Source organism: Spinacia oleracea, chromosome 1 (genome assembly GCF_020520425.1).
Source record: "Spinacia oleracea cultivar Varoflay chromosome 1, BTI_SOV_V1, whole genome shotgun sequence".
Taxonomy (NCBI): Eukaryota; Viridiplantae; Streptophyta; class Magnoliopsida; order Caryophyllales; family Amaranthaceae; genus Spinacia; species Spinacia oleracea.
Genome location: NC_079487.1, coordinates 10,936,752 through 10,955,167, shown reverse-complemented (window position 1 = coordinate 10,955,167; position 18,416 = coordinate 10,936,752). Strand labels below are relative to the sequence as shown.

Genomic DNA, 18,416 nt, shown 5'->3' with positions numbered 1-18,416 from the left:
GCATGCCGAACAAAGGTACGTTTGTGATTCTCTGGTTGTTTCTAGAGGTGGGTGGTTCTATTTGCTGGATTATCGGTTCGCTTGACTCAGTCATTTTGTGGGAGGGTAGGTCTTTTAGAGGCAAGGTCTGGGAAGTCCCCTCCTTCTAGCGCCACTTGTTCCGGGTGTGGAACTGGGAGGACGTTCCGGAGTGCCTTGGCCCTGTCAAGCAGAGCAAACGTGAGCTAACCTCGGGGGTTTAACCGAGGAAACCCCCTCCGATGCCTAAGTCAGCAAATAGATAAGAAGTCTTTAGAGAGGGAATATAGAGAGAAGGTGGAGCAAGTACCGTGTGTAAGAATCCGTCCCATCATGAATGATGTGGGTGCTATTTATAGGCGTACTATTCTGTACTTTGGCCTACTCAGATGCCGCCACGTGTATGACGGCGATGTACTTTATTCCTTGTCGTTGTCGTTTAGCCTGCAGGTCCCTTCTTGGACTGATGCAGCTTTGCCTAGCTCTGCTCTGTGTCTTTACACGTGATCTGGGGAGGTTTGATCTGCCTGGGCTGCATATACTTGGCTTGGGGTTTAGAGTCTTTCTTTGACTTGGGTGTGCCCTGGGTGTCAGGGTTTGCTCTGTCATTGATGTTCTGCCCTCTCTGGATATGATCCCGTACATGTTTTAAAAGAAAATTTCCCATAAGTTCGACACTTCTAATATTAACATTTTACGAACTTTATATAGATTGAATCGCTATAAAATACTCCCTCCGTCCCTTAACACTCACACCGTTTTCCTTTTCGGGTCGTCCCTTAATACTTGTACCGCTTCCATAAATAGAAATTTTTATTAATATTATATTATTTCTCACACTTACCTACTACCCCACGTACACCCCTATTCTTTGCAAAAAATTATTTAAAAACTCACATCCTCCACTCACCACTCCGCACCTCTTACACATTTCCCACTAACAATTTTTAAAAAACACCCCACTATCAACTAACACCATTAAATTAATAAGTCAATTCAAATATCTTAAGCTCCGCACCGATCAAACCGGTGCGAGTATTAAGGGATGGAGGTAGGGATGGCAATCACATCCGAATCCGAACCGAGTCCGAGCCGATCCGAAGGAAAAAATCTAATCCGAATCCGAGAAAAAAAGTTCGAATCCGAATCCGATTAAAAACATCCGAATCCGAATTGATATGGATCGGATACGGAGTCTGCAGAGACTCCGACCCGAATCCAACCCGAGTCCGAATCCGAATCCGAGCCCAAATCTTACCCGAAATTATTTCAAAGTGTATTATTTTTCGTAGATAACTTTATAAAAAAGGAAGTTCCTAATTTAATCTAATATATTTAATTAAAGCGTATATATTTGTAATTTATTAATTTATTAGAAACTCATCAGATTTTGGTAAATGAGAAATAGGATTTCCAATTTATTTTAAAATTAAGAAATACAAGTTCTATGTAAGTAAAGTTAACGCATGATTCGGATTTGGATATGGAAGCAATTTTTTGAGTCCGGATTTTAAATGGATATGGATGCAATTTTGGAGTCTGAATTTTAAATGAATTTGGATATGGATGCAATTTTAGAATCCTAATTTTAAGAGATGGAGGGAGTACTTCATACTACGTATTACAATGTGCGATAACTCTAATATAAAAATATAGACATCTTTGTTTCGAACTATACGAATGACATAAACCTAATACAGTAACTCATATCCCCCATGAAGACTTCCACATTAACTACTCACATACAAGTCTACAACATGTCCCAAACCACCATTTATCTCTTAGGTTTACTCACCTCTGCCATAACGAGAAAAATAGACAAAGAAAATGAAAAGGAGAACAAAGGCTCTAACAAAACAAAAATTCACAAGTTCTAATGTTTGTCTGTACACTGTAACTTATGATACTATTTTCCTCACACAATCACTTTCATAAAGAGACCCTCAACATACAAAAATAATTCCGAACACCTTCGACTCAGATTGACTTGTTGTATGTACAGCAAAATTTACAGTTCAATTGTAGTACTTGTATAATCTATTAAAGCAAACTTTACATGCAAACCTATTTTACCTCCTTCTGTCACAAGTTTAGCAGCTGTAACCAACCAGTGTCCTGGAGCGTCATGAGGACCACGCAACACCTCCGAAGTGTCAACAAATTTAAGCAGCTTCTCACAGTTGACCGGAACTGGTGGTCCATTTGGGTATACACCTGAGTTCAGTGCAGTCGGTAGTTTTTTAGGCGGGCTGTTATTCTGTTTCTGAGTAAACGTGAAAGTTGTACTTAAAGTCATGAGAATACTCGACTTGTGAGATGCTTGTGGCGCAGCAGCCCATTCGGTTCTTCTGATTGTGCAGTTAGGCAGGTGGCTGAAGAGTAACCGAAGGTGAAGCACTGTTTTTGGCCACCGACCTTTTGTGAGGAGTTGGGCCCCGGTAGCGATGAAAACTCCCGTTGTTTTTCCGTGAAGCCAGTTGGGATCGTGTTTTACTATAGACGTGCAAACTTTTGAGAACCTCTTCCATCTAATGCGTTCTAGAAATTGGCCTTCGGGATCAAAATCATCAGAACCTCGCCATTGGCAGTGATCATGAGTTGATGTAAATGTCATAGAATTAGGTAAGGTTGTCAGGTGTTGGGTATGGATGGCTAGTTGATTGCAGTGCTTCCCTTCCAAGTATAGGCGTAGACCAACTATTGGTTTCAAACTACTTGTGACCTAAACCGCAGACCAAAGGCAGAACTCAGTTTTAAAAAATTAAAATGAAAGGCAAAAGTTTTAAATACAAGAAAATGTAAAAAATGGACAATAAAATGTGAAAAGGGACCCATCCAAGAAACTATGAATTATGCCAATACACAATGGAGTACCTTGGTAGAATTAACGCGAATCTTTGTACCCAATAAGCTGAATTGAAGAAGAGATGAAGAGGGAGCTATTCTTTGATGCTGGAGAGGGAGCTCGTTGTACATAGGTGCCCATTGTCTTGGGACCTGGAATTCCAAAAAGTACTGCAGATCCTCTGACGTAGGTTTGTCTGAAGAGATCAGAAAGATTATATTTCAGATAAATAGGTAACAAACCACCAGATTCCAAATGAGTAAATGAATAATATGCATAATAATACAGGTTCACAAGAACTGAGTTCTGGTATCCTAGAAAACATGTTCTTTCCACATATTGCATTGTTGAAAGATTGAACAAACACAGCTGTCTGCATATAGAAAAAAAGCACTAGCGCACCAAAATTGCAAATTAAACCAAATTTCAAAGATGTACGGTGAGAACTTACATCTTAAATACAAATTAATTGCATGGCTGAGATAACCGCTGCCTGGGATTCCAGTAAGGAGTGAAGTAATAGGCACAAACTTGAAGAGAATTGCATCAGGGTGGCTAGGGACTGTCTGGAGCCATTGGGAGTGACTATGCAGAAAAACATTCCCTCCTCTTCGTGAACGTATAACAGAGAGTCCCTGAACAATTTAACAATATAATTGATAACTGCTACATAAGAAGAATAATATGAATGAGAGCTCAAAAATCGTCAAATCGAGCTTAAAATTACAAACTTACATCCTTGTTTGATGTTTCAACAATGCTAGTCAGTTGTAGAGTATTGGACTGCAGGATCCGACTGAATACCTCGGGAGCCTACATGATAAAAGAAAGTACAGGTCATAAAACAAAATATATAATTTTTCAAGCACAATAAAAATATGATCCCGTACCTTTGGTTGCCCATCCCTAGCTTTTCGCAGTAATAGTGGATCTTTTTCATCTGAAAACAGTGCGTCTCCAATATCCTCCAGATGTGCTCTGAGTTCAGCAGGAGGGATTTCTGACGAAGGTGCCTGTCTCACACAAATCAAATCTTGACCTCCAACTGCCAAGCCCACAATTATGTGTGTCCCATACTTCTGGATAAACCTGCCTAACAAGTGAGATCAGAAACTGGTGCACAAACTAAACAAACACAAAAGAATTTGGAGTAATACCATACGACAAGGGAGGACAACATATCAGTGTTGTTTTTTGTCTATTTACCTGTGATAGTATAATACATGCTTCCTCCATTTTTTTAGCTGCAACGTTTTGACTTTTAAACTATTTACATACTCTACATTGATACTCCTTGATGATTAATACTTGAGTAAATTAATGGTCATGTGGGGTCTTGTTAGATTCATATCAATGTATACTTTTAAAATATCAACTTTTTATAATTTTTGCTTATTGATAATTAGAGATGTTAGTTATTGAAATAATTGCATTAGCAAGCATGAAATGAGAAACTTTGCAACTAAATAAAAACGGAAAAAGTATTACAGAATACAAACAAAAAGAATTGGACTAAAACAAATCTACCACAACAACTGCTCAACGTTGAAAATTAGGGTAGATCACAAGAATTTCTATGTGAAACTGCATTGAAGTGTAAATACGTGAGTGACCTTCTATGCAGAAGCTGTTAAAACGTATAAGCTTCAGGCACTCGTCGATTAGCCAAGTGGAGGCCAAAGGCAGACAATTTTAACAGGTAAATGGCAATTTCTATACCAGTACATTTCTTTTTCAAAGTAAAGAAATAGACTAGATTATAATTTCCTGTGTTGAATGTAACACGTAACAAGTCATTCATTATCATTACCCCATTGCCTCAAAGAGGCTCCCGCAAGAAGCGGGGTAAGGGGGGGTCGGACGTACGCAACCTTACCTCTGCAATTACAGAGAGGTTTCCAATTGACCCAAAAGCGATAACGGGACGACAACGGGACAACCATCTTCTACTTCGTGGTAAAGAAGAGAAGAGGTATTAAGAGCCATTTTGATTTAGTCCATTACATCCCACAGCCAAAAGAACAAATGAATATTTGGCTCCATCAGAAATGGACAACGTAACACGTAACAAGTAAACAAAAAAAAAAGATATCCCTCCAACATAAGAAAGGGTAAAGAAAAACAGGAAATGGGTAAGGTTTTGAGATGTAGGGTTTATCATGTTAACCTAAGCTGAATAACAGATTCTTGCAGCAGCATTCATTTTGCAGATTTAGACAGTTGTTACCCACAGAAATTAATAAACATCAAATATCCAGTATAAATCCTGTCAATAGAAGGTCCAAAGATTCTGCATGCAACTTTACCCCAAACCAGTAAATTATTCCTATGCATTTACTTGCTAATCAGAACAACTGCAAAGGAGAAGCTACCTTGATAATGATGCAGGATCCCAATGTGATGGAACAGACTTCTTTACTTTGTCATGCAGAACAATGGCAGATGCCATTAAGTGCATGTGGTACAAAGCAACGAAGTAACCATCAAAAGCAAGATGTTTACTTTCCGATGCATCATTTAACCAGGCTCCGCTAAAATTAAACATGGCATTGAAGTAGCCAGAAGGAACTTTTCCTTGTACGGTAGATCTTTGATTGAGTAACTCTGACATCTGCACTTACAGAGACATAAAGTTATTTATTTAATTCAGATACTACATACTATCAAAATCAACAAACAATCACTAACAATTCAGTCAGCCATTTAATACAAATAAGAGTATTATTATTGTGTAGGTCTGTGCAAATGCCTTCAATTGACAATTAATTTTTTCACTGACAATTTAAGCCATAGCAGATAGAAAATTCTTACATTCTCACTAGTCACTACTATGACACTCAATTCTAAAATAACGAAAGAATACGGCATACCAAATAGAGATTTCTATGCCAAATAGCCTCAAACATTGTCATTTATACTCTCTACTGTTGGGCTGCTGGCAATACTAGCATATAGTCATATACTTTTAACAATTGTCTTAAGAACAGATGCATTTAGCATACTACGAAACTTTTCATCTTATCCTGTGTGGAGGTATGTCGTCCATTGGTGATGTTGACATGGAAATAAAAAATCACAAAAAAGTACCAAACTTGACATTTCTCCAGTGCTCAAATGGGAGTGGAACGTTTAGAATAAACCGTAAGTATAAGTATAACCAGATGAAGCAATCTCATTAATTCTAGGAAATGAATTGCATATTATGGATGATATTGGACTTCGAATACATACATACATTATATTCAAATTCGACAATTATGCCTCTCTTTTAATCATTTTAAATTTCCAGCTAATTCAACAGCTAAAGAAATCAAAAGCTAATAATACTATTCCATTAAGTCACAAACTAAGAGTCTAAACTCCAAAATTAACAAGGGAGTGATTTCTGCTCACAATTAAGTGTCCTTTCAGCTATCCAATACAAAAAATAGTCCGTATAACCTTATGTCAAATAATTATGTATCATAGAATGTGGACTTTTAACAAAAATTGAATTGAGGCAACTTGGTTATCTGTAAACAATCTGGATACCCTTGAGACCTCTACACACAACTTATATTACCTCCAAATCCCAAATGTAACTTTCTTTTGTGAACTAAAGCAGTATCTATCGAACTTCCAACTAATAATACAAAAGTATGGAGTATGTAAATAGCTATAGCTTAATACTCCCACTGTGACTGTCCCTTAATCTCATTGTCTTAGCATAAAATTCTTTCCAAAAAATAAGTGTTATTTTAGGATCATACAAAACTTTGATCATTTTCATTTGTCCCAAATTATTTACGGAATAGTACCTTACTAACTCGAAAATCTTTTCAACATTACAGAAATAGGATAATTTAGCCGTTCAAATTACCTCCTTTAATTCATGAGCAAAACTCTAAAAATAACCCCTATATTAGGACAACAAGGGAGTGCTTACCCTCCAAATTCCAATATCCAAACAGCTATATTTGCACTACAATTCCTGAATTAATTTTTCGTATGTACATACGAAAAATTACAAAAAAATAATTAACTTAGTCCCTCCTTTTTTTTCATTTAATAAATATAAAAACCATAAACTAGTAACCATATTTTTGTCCCTTCAATTAAATGGTTCCTTAATCTATACTCCATATCATAACCTTAAATGACCTCTAGGATCGAATTCCGTCTATATCACCGCCCTTTGCGGCTAATAAGAGCATCTTTAATGGTTAGCTAATATCATTGTAGCTTGGTATGCCACATCAATTTTTCAAGCAACAACATTTTCTAGCAAGAACATGCTCCAATGGTTAGCAAGTGGCTTGAATTTTGTTTTAACTTCTTTTTTAAATTTTTTTTATTCTATTCTTACGTTTACTTTCCTAATAATTAGGTAAAAAAGGTTATTTTTTTTTCCAAGCTAATTAGCTTGCTAGAGCTAATTTGCTTTGTCTAGCTAATTTAACAAAATTGCTCCAATGGTTAAGCCACTTGCTTGAAAGTTTTGGAAATTACAAGCAAGTCCCTAAATGCAACCATTGGAGTTGCTCTAATAACCTTAAAACGACCCAAATTTATCAAAAAAACCAACTTCAACAACCATAATTCTCAGGTCAATAAAAATTAAAACTTGTAAAAATTAAAAGCAACCTGATTAAATTGAAGAACATCAGACTTAAACCGCAACTGTTCTCCCTTGTCGCAACGAATATCAACTGAAACACCAGGAATCGAAACGTTTCCACCAGGGATGACGACGTTTCTTTTATTCGCTTCATCCAAAACAACGAGCCTGTCTTTTTTGGCGAATTTCAATCTGAAATCAGAAGTTAGATCAAAACCTAACCCTAACGATTCCACTGCTCTTAACTCTATCGGCTTCTTTTCTCTCTCCTCCCCCCAATCCTCCATTTTTTTGTCGATCGATAAAAAAAAATCCAAAAAGCGAAGGAAAATTCAATCAATTCAACAGAAATCGCTTAATTCAATGATTTTTAATGGCGACTGTAATGGATTTTGAAGAAGAAAAAAGTCAAAATTTGTGGAATTGAAATCGCCAATTTGGACCAGCAGCCTTTCTTACCATTTATGATTTATGAATGAATAATAATGATGAAAAAAATGAAGAACAAAAAGAGGAAAGTAGTGAAAATGAAGAGAGGGGGGAACAATGTGGGGACCCCACTCTTGGATAGTTTGACTATAGTGAGGTTGTATATTTGTAGTATACTCATCAATCTTGCTTACTTGGTCAACTTTGTTTTAGGATAGTCTATCACTCTATTTTGGAGAGTTGTATGAAATTTTGAAAGTTTGCTTATTGTGAGGTTGAATTGTGTTCTATCTTTTGACCTTGGATTTGTGGGGAAAGTGTTTTCCGTTAAGATAAACGGGGTGTAAGAAATGATATGAGTCTCATTTTTACTAATGAGATGTGCATTTTACTTTTTAAGATAGGTAAGATGAATTGTCTTATCGGGCTGAAATCTCTCTCGAGTCAATCTGATCCAAATTAACAGACTAAACACTTTAAAAGAGGGGATAAAGGTAAAGGAATTGCCAGTCATCTCTAAATACTATCGGTAGTAATTAAACCCCCTCGGTTTTTTAAGGTATTTTACTTTCCAATTGGTCAATCTCTAATCTATACCTAGTATTTAAAAACCCAAACCATATATACTTACACGCCATGTGTCATATTTTCTTTCACCAAATTTTCCTGCCACGTGTCCTGTTCTTCTTTCACCAAATTTTCCTCCTTTTACCCCCTCAACTCATTTTCCAGTTTTCCGATAAATGTCTACGCTGCGGTGTCTGATGGAATGGGTGTGAGTCTTGGAGTGGTTATTTGGGATCATGAGGGAATGGTAGTTAGAGCAACGAGCTCTCAAGTGAAGGGAGTTTGGCCGGTTGATGTTGCCGAGGCTAAGCCGCTAAGGCTATTGCACTAGGCTTGAAGATCGCTCTTCAATGTAATACGTTAATGGTCCAAGTAGAGAGTAATAACATGTTTTTCATAAATAAATTGAAGATCAAGGCTATGGATGGCTCGTACTTCTAATTTAGTAGGTGCTTTTGATTGTGTTGCTTTTAAGCATGTGTTTAGAGAAGCCAATGTTGTTGCTCACATCATGGCTCACATAAATCCATTTGATTACTCTACTAGGGTATAGGTTGGGTGTGGTCCGGAAGCTAAAGAGGATGTAATCGCTGCGGAATTTTGTCTTGCCTCTAATGAAAATTAAGGCCTCTCGGTTGTTATCAAAAAATAATAATTATTCGTTATGTTTGGTTGGTTTTTAAAATTTAATCTGAATTTCTTGTGAATTGGAAACTTATCAGAAATGGTGTTTAATGATAGCCTATTCGATGATAGGAATAGTGGTTTACTCTACTAAATATTAAATTATAACCAATATAAGTTTATTTTTGTAGAGAATGGGAGGCCTACCAATCTTCTATAATTCTCAAAGATAGATCGATGTAGTATCATGCATTTCTAAATATTTCATCTTGCATTCAGATAAAGCTTGATGGTACCTATTCATATTAGATTATGAAACAACAATGTAATAGAAATGACCCGTTTAAATGAAGCATGAAGTGGTGCGTAATTTGAAAAGAGTTTGGAGCAATTTGGAAGATTTTCCTTAATTTTACTGTGTTTAGGCTTGTAGAATGACGAGTATAATGAACTATAAGTGGCAGTGGGCTTCAACCTTTGACTTAATGAATCATTTCGGTTAAATAGCCCGTTCATGGAACAGGCCAAAAAACTAGTTTGATTTAATTTACAAAATGTAATGTTATATGAATTGCACATTTTTAGTATGTGTCAATGATACGTCGGACGGATAAATGTATGAACAACACAACCATTATAATGTTTGAATGTAATATAACCAAACTTTTTAATCATTCAATGATACTTAAAATTCTTTTATTCTACACATGATCGACTAATTATTATTATTACTTATTCAGGTCTAAGGTCGTGGTACATGTTTGGCATAAACACATGGTGTAATTTTGGTAATGGGAAATCACTTATTTATGTGTGCTCCATAGAAAATAAGATTTTTACTTAAACTAATTAGTGCATTTGTGAAACATACTCCGTAGAAGCTTAAATACAATATACGTCATGCACAAACACCACCGTTATCTCAAGGACTCGAGGTATATATGACACTCGATAGACTTGAACACTCCATAAGCAATGGTCGTTACAACTTAAATTTGTGACATCTTAACATTTGCGGTGTCTAGTTCACTGTATACACTTTAATACTACCTTCGTTTTAAAATAGTATTTATTGATATTATTTGCATAAATATTAAAATAAAAAAGGATGACCAAACTAGGATAGTTAAATACGTTTTGCGAACCGTTTGCAGGTAACTAGTATGACCAAACTAGGATAGTTTGCGAACCGTTTTTCTCTGAATGAAATTTTTAAATATGGTATGCGTACCATGAAGTCTGTGAAAAGGTGGGTGAGTATAATAAAAATATAGATAAATTAAGAGAAATGTGTTAAAAATGTGAAAGGGTGTAGGAAAAAAATGAATAAAGCAAGATAAATTGAATTGAAAGTTGTAAATGTTGTTGTATAAGAAGGGACGGATACACAATAGTAAATTTTCATGTTCAAAAATAATATAAAACACGCTATAAAAACATTTATACGAAAAATGTAAAGATCATTTTGAAATGGAGAAAGAGCACTTGTCTTTATCTAAAGTAACTATATTTCTATATGGTCTACAACATATGGTTATAAAATTATAAAGTTGTAAATGGAGTGTAATATTTTATGTATGAAGTTGAAGATTAATGTTTGATTAAAGGGGTGAGTTAGTTTGGTATTGAAATTGAATACCAACTACTCACCTAACACTGAATTAGCTGGTCTACTTGGAAGTCTTCCACTTTACAGTGGACGAGATTATAATGGGTCACCATCTCATAACACACACCCCATAACATTATACTTCTACTTGTACTTCTCAAGTTCTCATTGTCTTAATGCTAAGGGAAACTTCCTGGGAAGTTACCTACATTTTGGTACATCTTAGTATCTTACTATGTACTTCCTCCGTCTATTTTGTTCTTTGCGTTTGATCTTTTGTACGTTTATTAAGGGCATGCTTGGATTGAGTGTAATGGATTATGGGGGTAATAAAAGTCAAACTACCTTAATAAAAGGACAATGAATGTGAATTGAGGTGGTTGCAAGGAGGATGGTGTGGTGGTATTGTGATGAGAATTTGTGGTAGTGGTGGTGTTGTGAGGAGAAGAGAGGAAGGGGGGAGTTATTACCCCCCAAATGAGGGTAATAATCATCATAGTGGGAGGTGGGTAACTATTTCCCCCATAATGAGGGTATTTGTTCCCCCTTTTCTTTTATTTTCTTATTGCCAACACTAGCTTATTCTCTATGCCAACACTTCATCCCCTCATCATCACCTTCAATTACCTTTTTTTTTTTTTTTTTTTTTTTTTTTTAATTTGACTTTTATTACCCCCTTAATGTATTACCCTCAATCCAAGCATGCCCTAATGATTAATTGATGTGCATTGCAATTTCTCTTATTTTTTTTATTTAAACAAGAAAAATTACATTTATTTATAATGTTTTCACTTTTATCAAAATTCTGATATTGGAACAATGAGAAAATTTTAATTTTGCAATAGAAAAATGTGAGAGGTTAAATGAACTAATGAATTTAATTGGTAAAATTAATCATTGGACACAAATTTTGATAGAATATTAAAGCATTTATGTGATAATATAAAAGGAAAGGTAAAGAGCATTTTGAGACACCCTAAAAAGAAAAACGTAAAAAACAAAAAGAAGCGGAGGGAGTAATGTCCTTTATTTTATTTCATGTTTATCTACTACTACGTATATTGTAATAGAAAATATAGTGGGAGACAGTGAAAGAAATTTTAATCAAATATAAGGAGGATGTGTGATGTGGATTTGAATAGCTATGGTTAAGATTTAAAATGAACATCACGGTTCAAGTTTAAAAAGGTTGTACGACGGAAAAGAAACTTGACGTACAGGGAGTCTATTAGGCTTACTCCTAGTCAAGTTAGGATATACCATAATTTTAATGCTTTAGTAGGTCTTATACGGTTTGACTAGTCCCTTAAGCAGTGAAGTATACATAATTACATATAGAAAAAAAAGATGTATTTATTATTATTACGAGTCCTAGTATAATTAGGTGTTTGTTTTTTAAGTAACTTATAATTCTTATGTTGCCTATATACAATTAAGGCCTTTGGTTGCTATTTCATTAACAATAGTGTGATTGAGATGAATAGAATTTTGAGTTTTGTGATAAAACTTATGAGAGTAGGTGAGATGCTCAGCTTATTTAGCATCTCTAGTTGGTTATTATTTGGTATATTTGATCAAATTGTTTAGCTAGGTCCGTTTGACTCTAAATTAACAAGTTTTGTGAAGTCCGATTAACCAAACAAAATCATATCAATGTGAGATCATAAATTTTGCAAAAGGTCTTGCGCGTATAAGGTGTACAATAAATTTATCGTACACTAAGATATATAATTTATACTCAGTTTTTTGCAACTTTTACCTAGTTTGTGTAACTTTTAATATGTTTTGATTAACTTTTACTCCGTATATTATAAAAAAAACTTGATAGATAAACATTTTAAAGGATTAAATGATTAACTTTATACTACCTCCGTTTCAAAATGATCTTTACGCCTTCCGTTTTACTATGTTTCATAATATTCTTTACACTTTGCTTTACTCTATTTTTGGACATTAAAATTTACTATCTTATCCTTCTTACCTCACATTATTTACAATTTCCCACTCACTTTCTCTTACTTTATTCATTGTTTTCTTACACCCACCTAAAGATGGTCGTGGGCCTAAACCGGCCCATGTTAGGCCCACTCTCCATCGCGTCGGGCCATATGCCGAGCTAAAAATTCAAAACTGTTAGGTTATGATTCATATGACAAAACATAAATCATGCGGAAAAACCATAAAGTCAGGAAAGCATATTATTTACACATAATCATTTAGCACAGTTTAGATGCATACACTTTGTTGCGTGCCCTCCCTAGCTGCGCCCGAACCGAACAAGAACAAGTCTTTAGGACTCCAAATGTCGTCCCTCCGTAGATAGTCCACAGCACGTCCGGATCTGCCTTAAGCTTGACCAACTAGAATCTCCCTTAAGGTAGCTTAGGAATTTCGGCTAATATGGTGCAAGTGTATGGCTGATTTTTCTTCAAAATCTTACCTTTAGAATACTTCAATTGTGTCTATAAATTATGACCCTAGGCACCTATTTATAGAGGTATGGAAAAGGAACTGGAATCCTATTAGGACATGAATTAATTAAACTAGAATCCTAATAGAACTCTTATTTAATTAATTCATCCTTTTAGGTTTAGGAATTTAATCATATGTCGAAACCTGATAGCTTTAGGATTCGTATAGCACACAAACACACACACACACACGCACAGCAGCCCACGAGGGGCGCCATGCGCGCGGGCGCAGCCCGCGAGCTCGCACCCCATTGCCACGAGGCCCACACGCTGCCGCAGCCTTGGCGCGCGCTGGGCCTGCCTTGCGGTGGGCCTGGCGCAACCTTGGCTAGTGCGTTGTGGCGCGCTGGCTTGCTGGGCGATGGCCCGGCTTCGTGCTGGGCCTTCGTCTGGCAGGCCTCGTCCGATGCTAATTCGTACGATACGCTTCCGATTAATTTCCCGATTTCAACATTCATTTCCGATACGAACAATATTTAATATTTCCGATTCCGGAATTAATTTCCGCTTCGAACAAATATTTAATATTTCCGTTTCCGGAATTATTTTTCGATTCCGATAATATTTCCGATTCAGACAATATTTCCGTTTCCGGCAATATTTCCGATTCCGGTAATATTTCCATTTCCATCAATATTTTCCGATACGTACCATGTTTCCGTTTCCGGCAACATCTACGACTTGGATAAAATTTATATTTCCGATTCGATCCATATTTCTGTTTCCGACAATATCATCGTTTCCGGAGTATTCATTTCTTGCTTGTGAGGATCTCAGCTCCCACTGAAACCAAGATCCGTCGATTCCGAATATCCATAGATGGAGTATTTAATGCCATTAAATACTTGATCCGTTTACGTACTATTTGTGTGACCCTACGGGTTCAGTCAAGAGTAAGCTGTGGATGAATATCATTAATTCCACTTGAACTGAAGCGGCCCCTAGCTAGGCATTCAGCTCACTTGATCTCACTGAATTATTAACTTGTTAATTAATACTGAACCGCATTTATTAGACTTAACATTGAATGCATACTTGGACCAAGGACACTATTTCCTTCAGTCTCCCACTTGTCCTTAGGGACAAGTGTGCATTACCTAATTCCTTTGTCGCTCGATGCTTGCTCTTGAACATAAGGTAAGAGTTGTCATCCTTATTATGTCCAGAGGTGTTTCTCGGTTTCAGAGTTCAACTGATCAAATAAACAGATAATCATAGCCTATGATTCATCCGAGCACGACCATGCATTTTACAGTTTCTAGCTCTCCGAGTGGCCTTGTACAACTTTTAAGCATCTCATCCCGATTTATGGGAGGACAATCCCAATCTTGCGGTCTTGAGATTAGACTTCGTTTGATAGGTGATTACCTGAGCGTTGCCTTTATAGCCTCCTTTTACGGTGCGACGGTTGGTCAACGTCAAAGTAACCAGTTCTCAAACAAGTAATCTCAAATCACTCAGGTATTGAGGATTTAGTGTCTAATAATTTTAATGAAATTTACTTATGACAGATTTTCATCTCTTACAGTAAAGTTTCATAGGTCTGTCCGACACTAGTCTTCCCAAAGTAAGTATCTATGCAAATGATTGCGACATTGCCATGTCCACATAGTTCAAGAAATAGAACTACTAGTCATCTTGCATTCTAGTCGTCTAACGTTTTCTATGCGTCCAATTTTATAGAAAACTCCGACCAGGGACCATTTTCAACTTTTGACATTCAAGTTCACTTGATAGACATTTCTTAGTCACAGGACTGGTCCTGACAGTCTATCTTGAATATATCGTCAAATTGAAGGGACTCATCATTTAATAAACCACAAATTAAATGGAAAAATGAATTCTATCATTTATTGTGAATGATTAACCAATAATGTTTTACAAAGAATTAAACTCTAAAACTTTAAAACATTAAACAAGGACATCAAAGCCATTCTCCAATATGCTTGATTCCCATAGCTGCAGTGTGCGAGTTGTGCTTCGCCTCCGGCAGAGGTTTAGTCAATGGATCTGATATGTTGTCATCAGTTCCAATCTTGCTTATCTCGACTTATTTTCTTTCAACTAACTCTCGTAGAAGGTGAAATCTAAGAAGTACATGCTTGACTCTTTGGTGGTGTCTAGGCTCCTTTGCCTGTGAAATACCTCCGTTATTATCACAATACAGGGCTATTGGTCCTTTAATGGAGGGGACTACACCAAGTTCACCTATGAACTTCTTTAGCCATATAGCTTCCTTTGCTGCTTCATGTGCAGCAATGTACTCCGATTCAGTTGTAGAATCCGCAATGGTGCTTTGTTTAGCACTTTTCCAGCTTACTGCACCTCCGTTGAGGCAGAAGACAAACCCAGACTGTGATCTGAAATCATCTTTGTCGGTTTGGAAACTTGCGTCCGTATAGCCTTTAACAATTAATTCATCATTTCCACCATATACCAGGAAGTCATCTTTGTGCCTTTTCAGGTACTTCAGAATGTTCTTGGCAGCAGTCCAATGTGCCTCTCCTGGGTCTGACTGGTATCTGCTCGTAGCACTGAGTGCGTACGCAACATCCGGGCGTGTACATATCATAGCATACATTATTGAACCAATCAATGATGCATATGGAATCCCATTCATTCGTCTACCCTCATCAAGTGTTTTTGGGCACTGAGTCTTGCTTAGAGTTATTCCATGAGACATGGGTAGGTAGCCTTGCTTGGAGTCTGCCATCTTGAACCTATCAAGCACCTTATTGATATAAGTGCTTTGACTAAGTCCAATCATCTTTTTAGATCTATCTCTGTAAATCTTGATGCCCAATATGTACTGTGCTTCTCCTAGATCCTTCATCAAAAAACATTTCCCAAGCCAAATCTTGACAGTGTTCAACATAGGAATGTCATTTCCGATAAGTAATATGTCGTCGACATATAATACTGTGAGGGGGTCGAAAAAGCACGAGGCTAATGCGTGACCTCATCCCTCGTGGGTGTGACGATTCTTTTTATTCAATCAAGTGTAATTGGATTTCCTGTGAGTTTACACCCAATTGACTAGTAATATAGGAGTCGCCATTCAGTTTTTAACGACAATGAGAAAAACTGACAAAACCCGGTTATCGTGACATAAAGGGAGTGCAATTATGTTTGACCACGACGGCCGTAGGTTCCCTTGTGATCCCTGGTGTGGGGATCTCTCAACATACACCCGCAAGGTAGAGATTGAGGGTTCGGGGGACTGTAACTACCGAGAGGAGTACTTCGCTCGTCGATAACTCCAGAGGGAGGATATCCTTACTAGCTCAGCATAAATAATTGAAGGGACATGCGTTAACTATTAAACTAATCTGAGTTGATTTTAGCAATATGCAACATATAATACTAGATCGATCGCGATTATCTGATTTAAGTAGCATTAAGGGACCTAGCATGATAATCCAATTTCCCGAAAATATTATATTTGTTAGGCGTGATAGAACAATCAGATTTAGTTAGTTTAACAGTTCATAAAAAGGACGAGGAAAGCAATTAAATCATCGAGAAGGGACACATTACGACGCACCCTTGAGAGGTGCGTCACGGTTCTCAGAAAACTAACCACTTTGACTTTGCTATTTCTCCTTTTTATTTAACGAATCTCCATTAGGGGACAGGATACGTTCTGTTCGATTTATGGATCGATTGCGACAGAAAGCGTGAACAATTTCGCAGCGTGAGGCTTAGGCTAAGGGTTGGAGTCAATACTCAGAATATAATTGTGTGTTGTGTGTGTGTGTTTCACGTCGAATTTGGGGCTGTAATTATAGGGAAGAGTTCGTGGAAAGATAGAATTTTAGAACTCTAATCCACGAGTAATTAGGAAAAAACACGTCCCAGTTATTTTCAGCGCCCAGCTCTGGGCGTCAAAGATTTCGGCGCCCAGCTCTGGGCGTTGAAAATAGGACCCATGCAATTTCAGCACCCAGGGCTGGGCGTTGAAATTGCTGTTTGGGCCGTTTTTTGTCAGATTCGGATTCCTGAAATCCGTAGTGTTTGAGACTTAATCGAGTCTTTTAGTGCGTATCAATTTCATGACGGAATGCGTCTGGGCCCGTTACGAACTCTAGGCTCGTTAGGATTTTAATTAATACGTAACTCTTATTTCCGAATCATATTAGGAATAGGATTCTCGCAGTTTTCTATCTCATTTAGGATTTATGTTGGAGTGCAACACCTAATTCTGACAGGTTTCTATCTTTTATGACTTGCCACTTTTAGAAGCTACCTTTTACGGCAGTTACTATTTTTAGCAGGTTTCCATAAATAGCAGGTTTCGGGTGAAATGAAAAGGGGAATTGAGATTCGTTATTTTATAGGAGATGCGTTGTCAAGTGGAGATTTACGCTTTCATCATCGAACCTTTCCCTTTCGGGAATGGGGACAAAAGTAGGTGTCTACAGTTAGCCCCCACTTTGACTGAGTCTTGGAGTAAGACGATGGTCAAAGTATTAGACGGAGTGTGTCACACAAGCCATGGTGTATGTGACCTGTTTTGCGAGGGTCTCACGAGCCCCCGAGTGATAACATTTGACTTAAGGGTCATCACTTGAAATGTCGACATATCCCTCACGTGTTATTGGGATTTGTCAACGGATAGTATAGAATACTCCCTCACTTTGTCATTGGAAGTATCTAAAGAGGCGTAGAAACTCCCTCACTTTGTCATTGGGAGTAGCTACAGATGTTTTCGAAATCAAAGCTATAAAGTGTAATTGGGCCTGGCCAAGTCCAATCACGAGGTGAAAATGTTTTTAAAGATTCTCATTTTCAGGGCTAGCTAAACGAGAAAACCCCCTTGTTTTTATTGGACGTAAAATGAAGGAAAATCCAGCACGTCGCTCTTTTTTGGAAAAACGGAAAACCAATCTTTTAATTTTTGGAAAAAGGGAAAACCAGTCCTTTAATTTTTGGAAAAAGGGAAAACCAGAAAAAGTTATCGCTGCAGCGACTAAGGACCTGCGCGGTTAGTGGCGCAGACCCCGCCGGCTAAAGATGGCGAGCCTGTCCGCTAAGGGTGGACACCCCGTCCGATAGAAGTGGACGAATCTGTTTTTGAAATTTGAAAATAAGGACCTACGCGGTTTGTGACGTAGACCCCGCCGGCTGAAGATGGCGAACCTGTCCGCTAAGGGTAGACACCCCGTCCGATAGAAGTGGACGAATCTGTTTTTGAAATTTAAAAATAAGGACCTACGCGGTTTGTGACGTAGACCCCGCCGGCTGAAGATGGCGAAC

The 18,416-nt window shown here is 37.2% G+C and overlaps 1 protein-coding gene across 1 annotated transcript; it reads right to left on the bottom strand.

The window, feature by feature from the left end:
- Nucleotides 1-1,865: 1,865 nt before the first annotated feature.
- Nucleotides 1,866-8,056, bottom strand: LOC110793785 (MACPF domain-containing protein At1g14780). The gene is made up of 7 exons (XM_021998683.2): nucleotides 7,487-8,056; nucleotides 5,236-5,474; nucleotides 3,754-3,952; nucleotides 3,599-3,676; nucleotides 3,315-3,498; nucleotides 2,893-3,059; nucleotides 1,866-2,740 (listed from the first exon to the last, which is right to left on the bottom strand). Exons 1-7 carry the CDS (start codon nucleotides 7,745-7,747, stop codon nucleotides 2,027-2,029), a joined length of 1,842 nt encoding a protein of 613 aa, XP_021854375.2. The 5' UTR covers nucleotides 7,748-8,056; the 3' UTR covers nucleotides 1,866-2,026.
- Nucleotides 8,057-18,416: the final 10,360 nt, after the last annotated feature.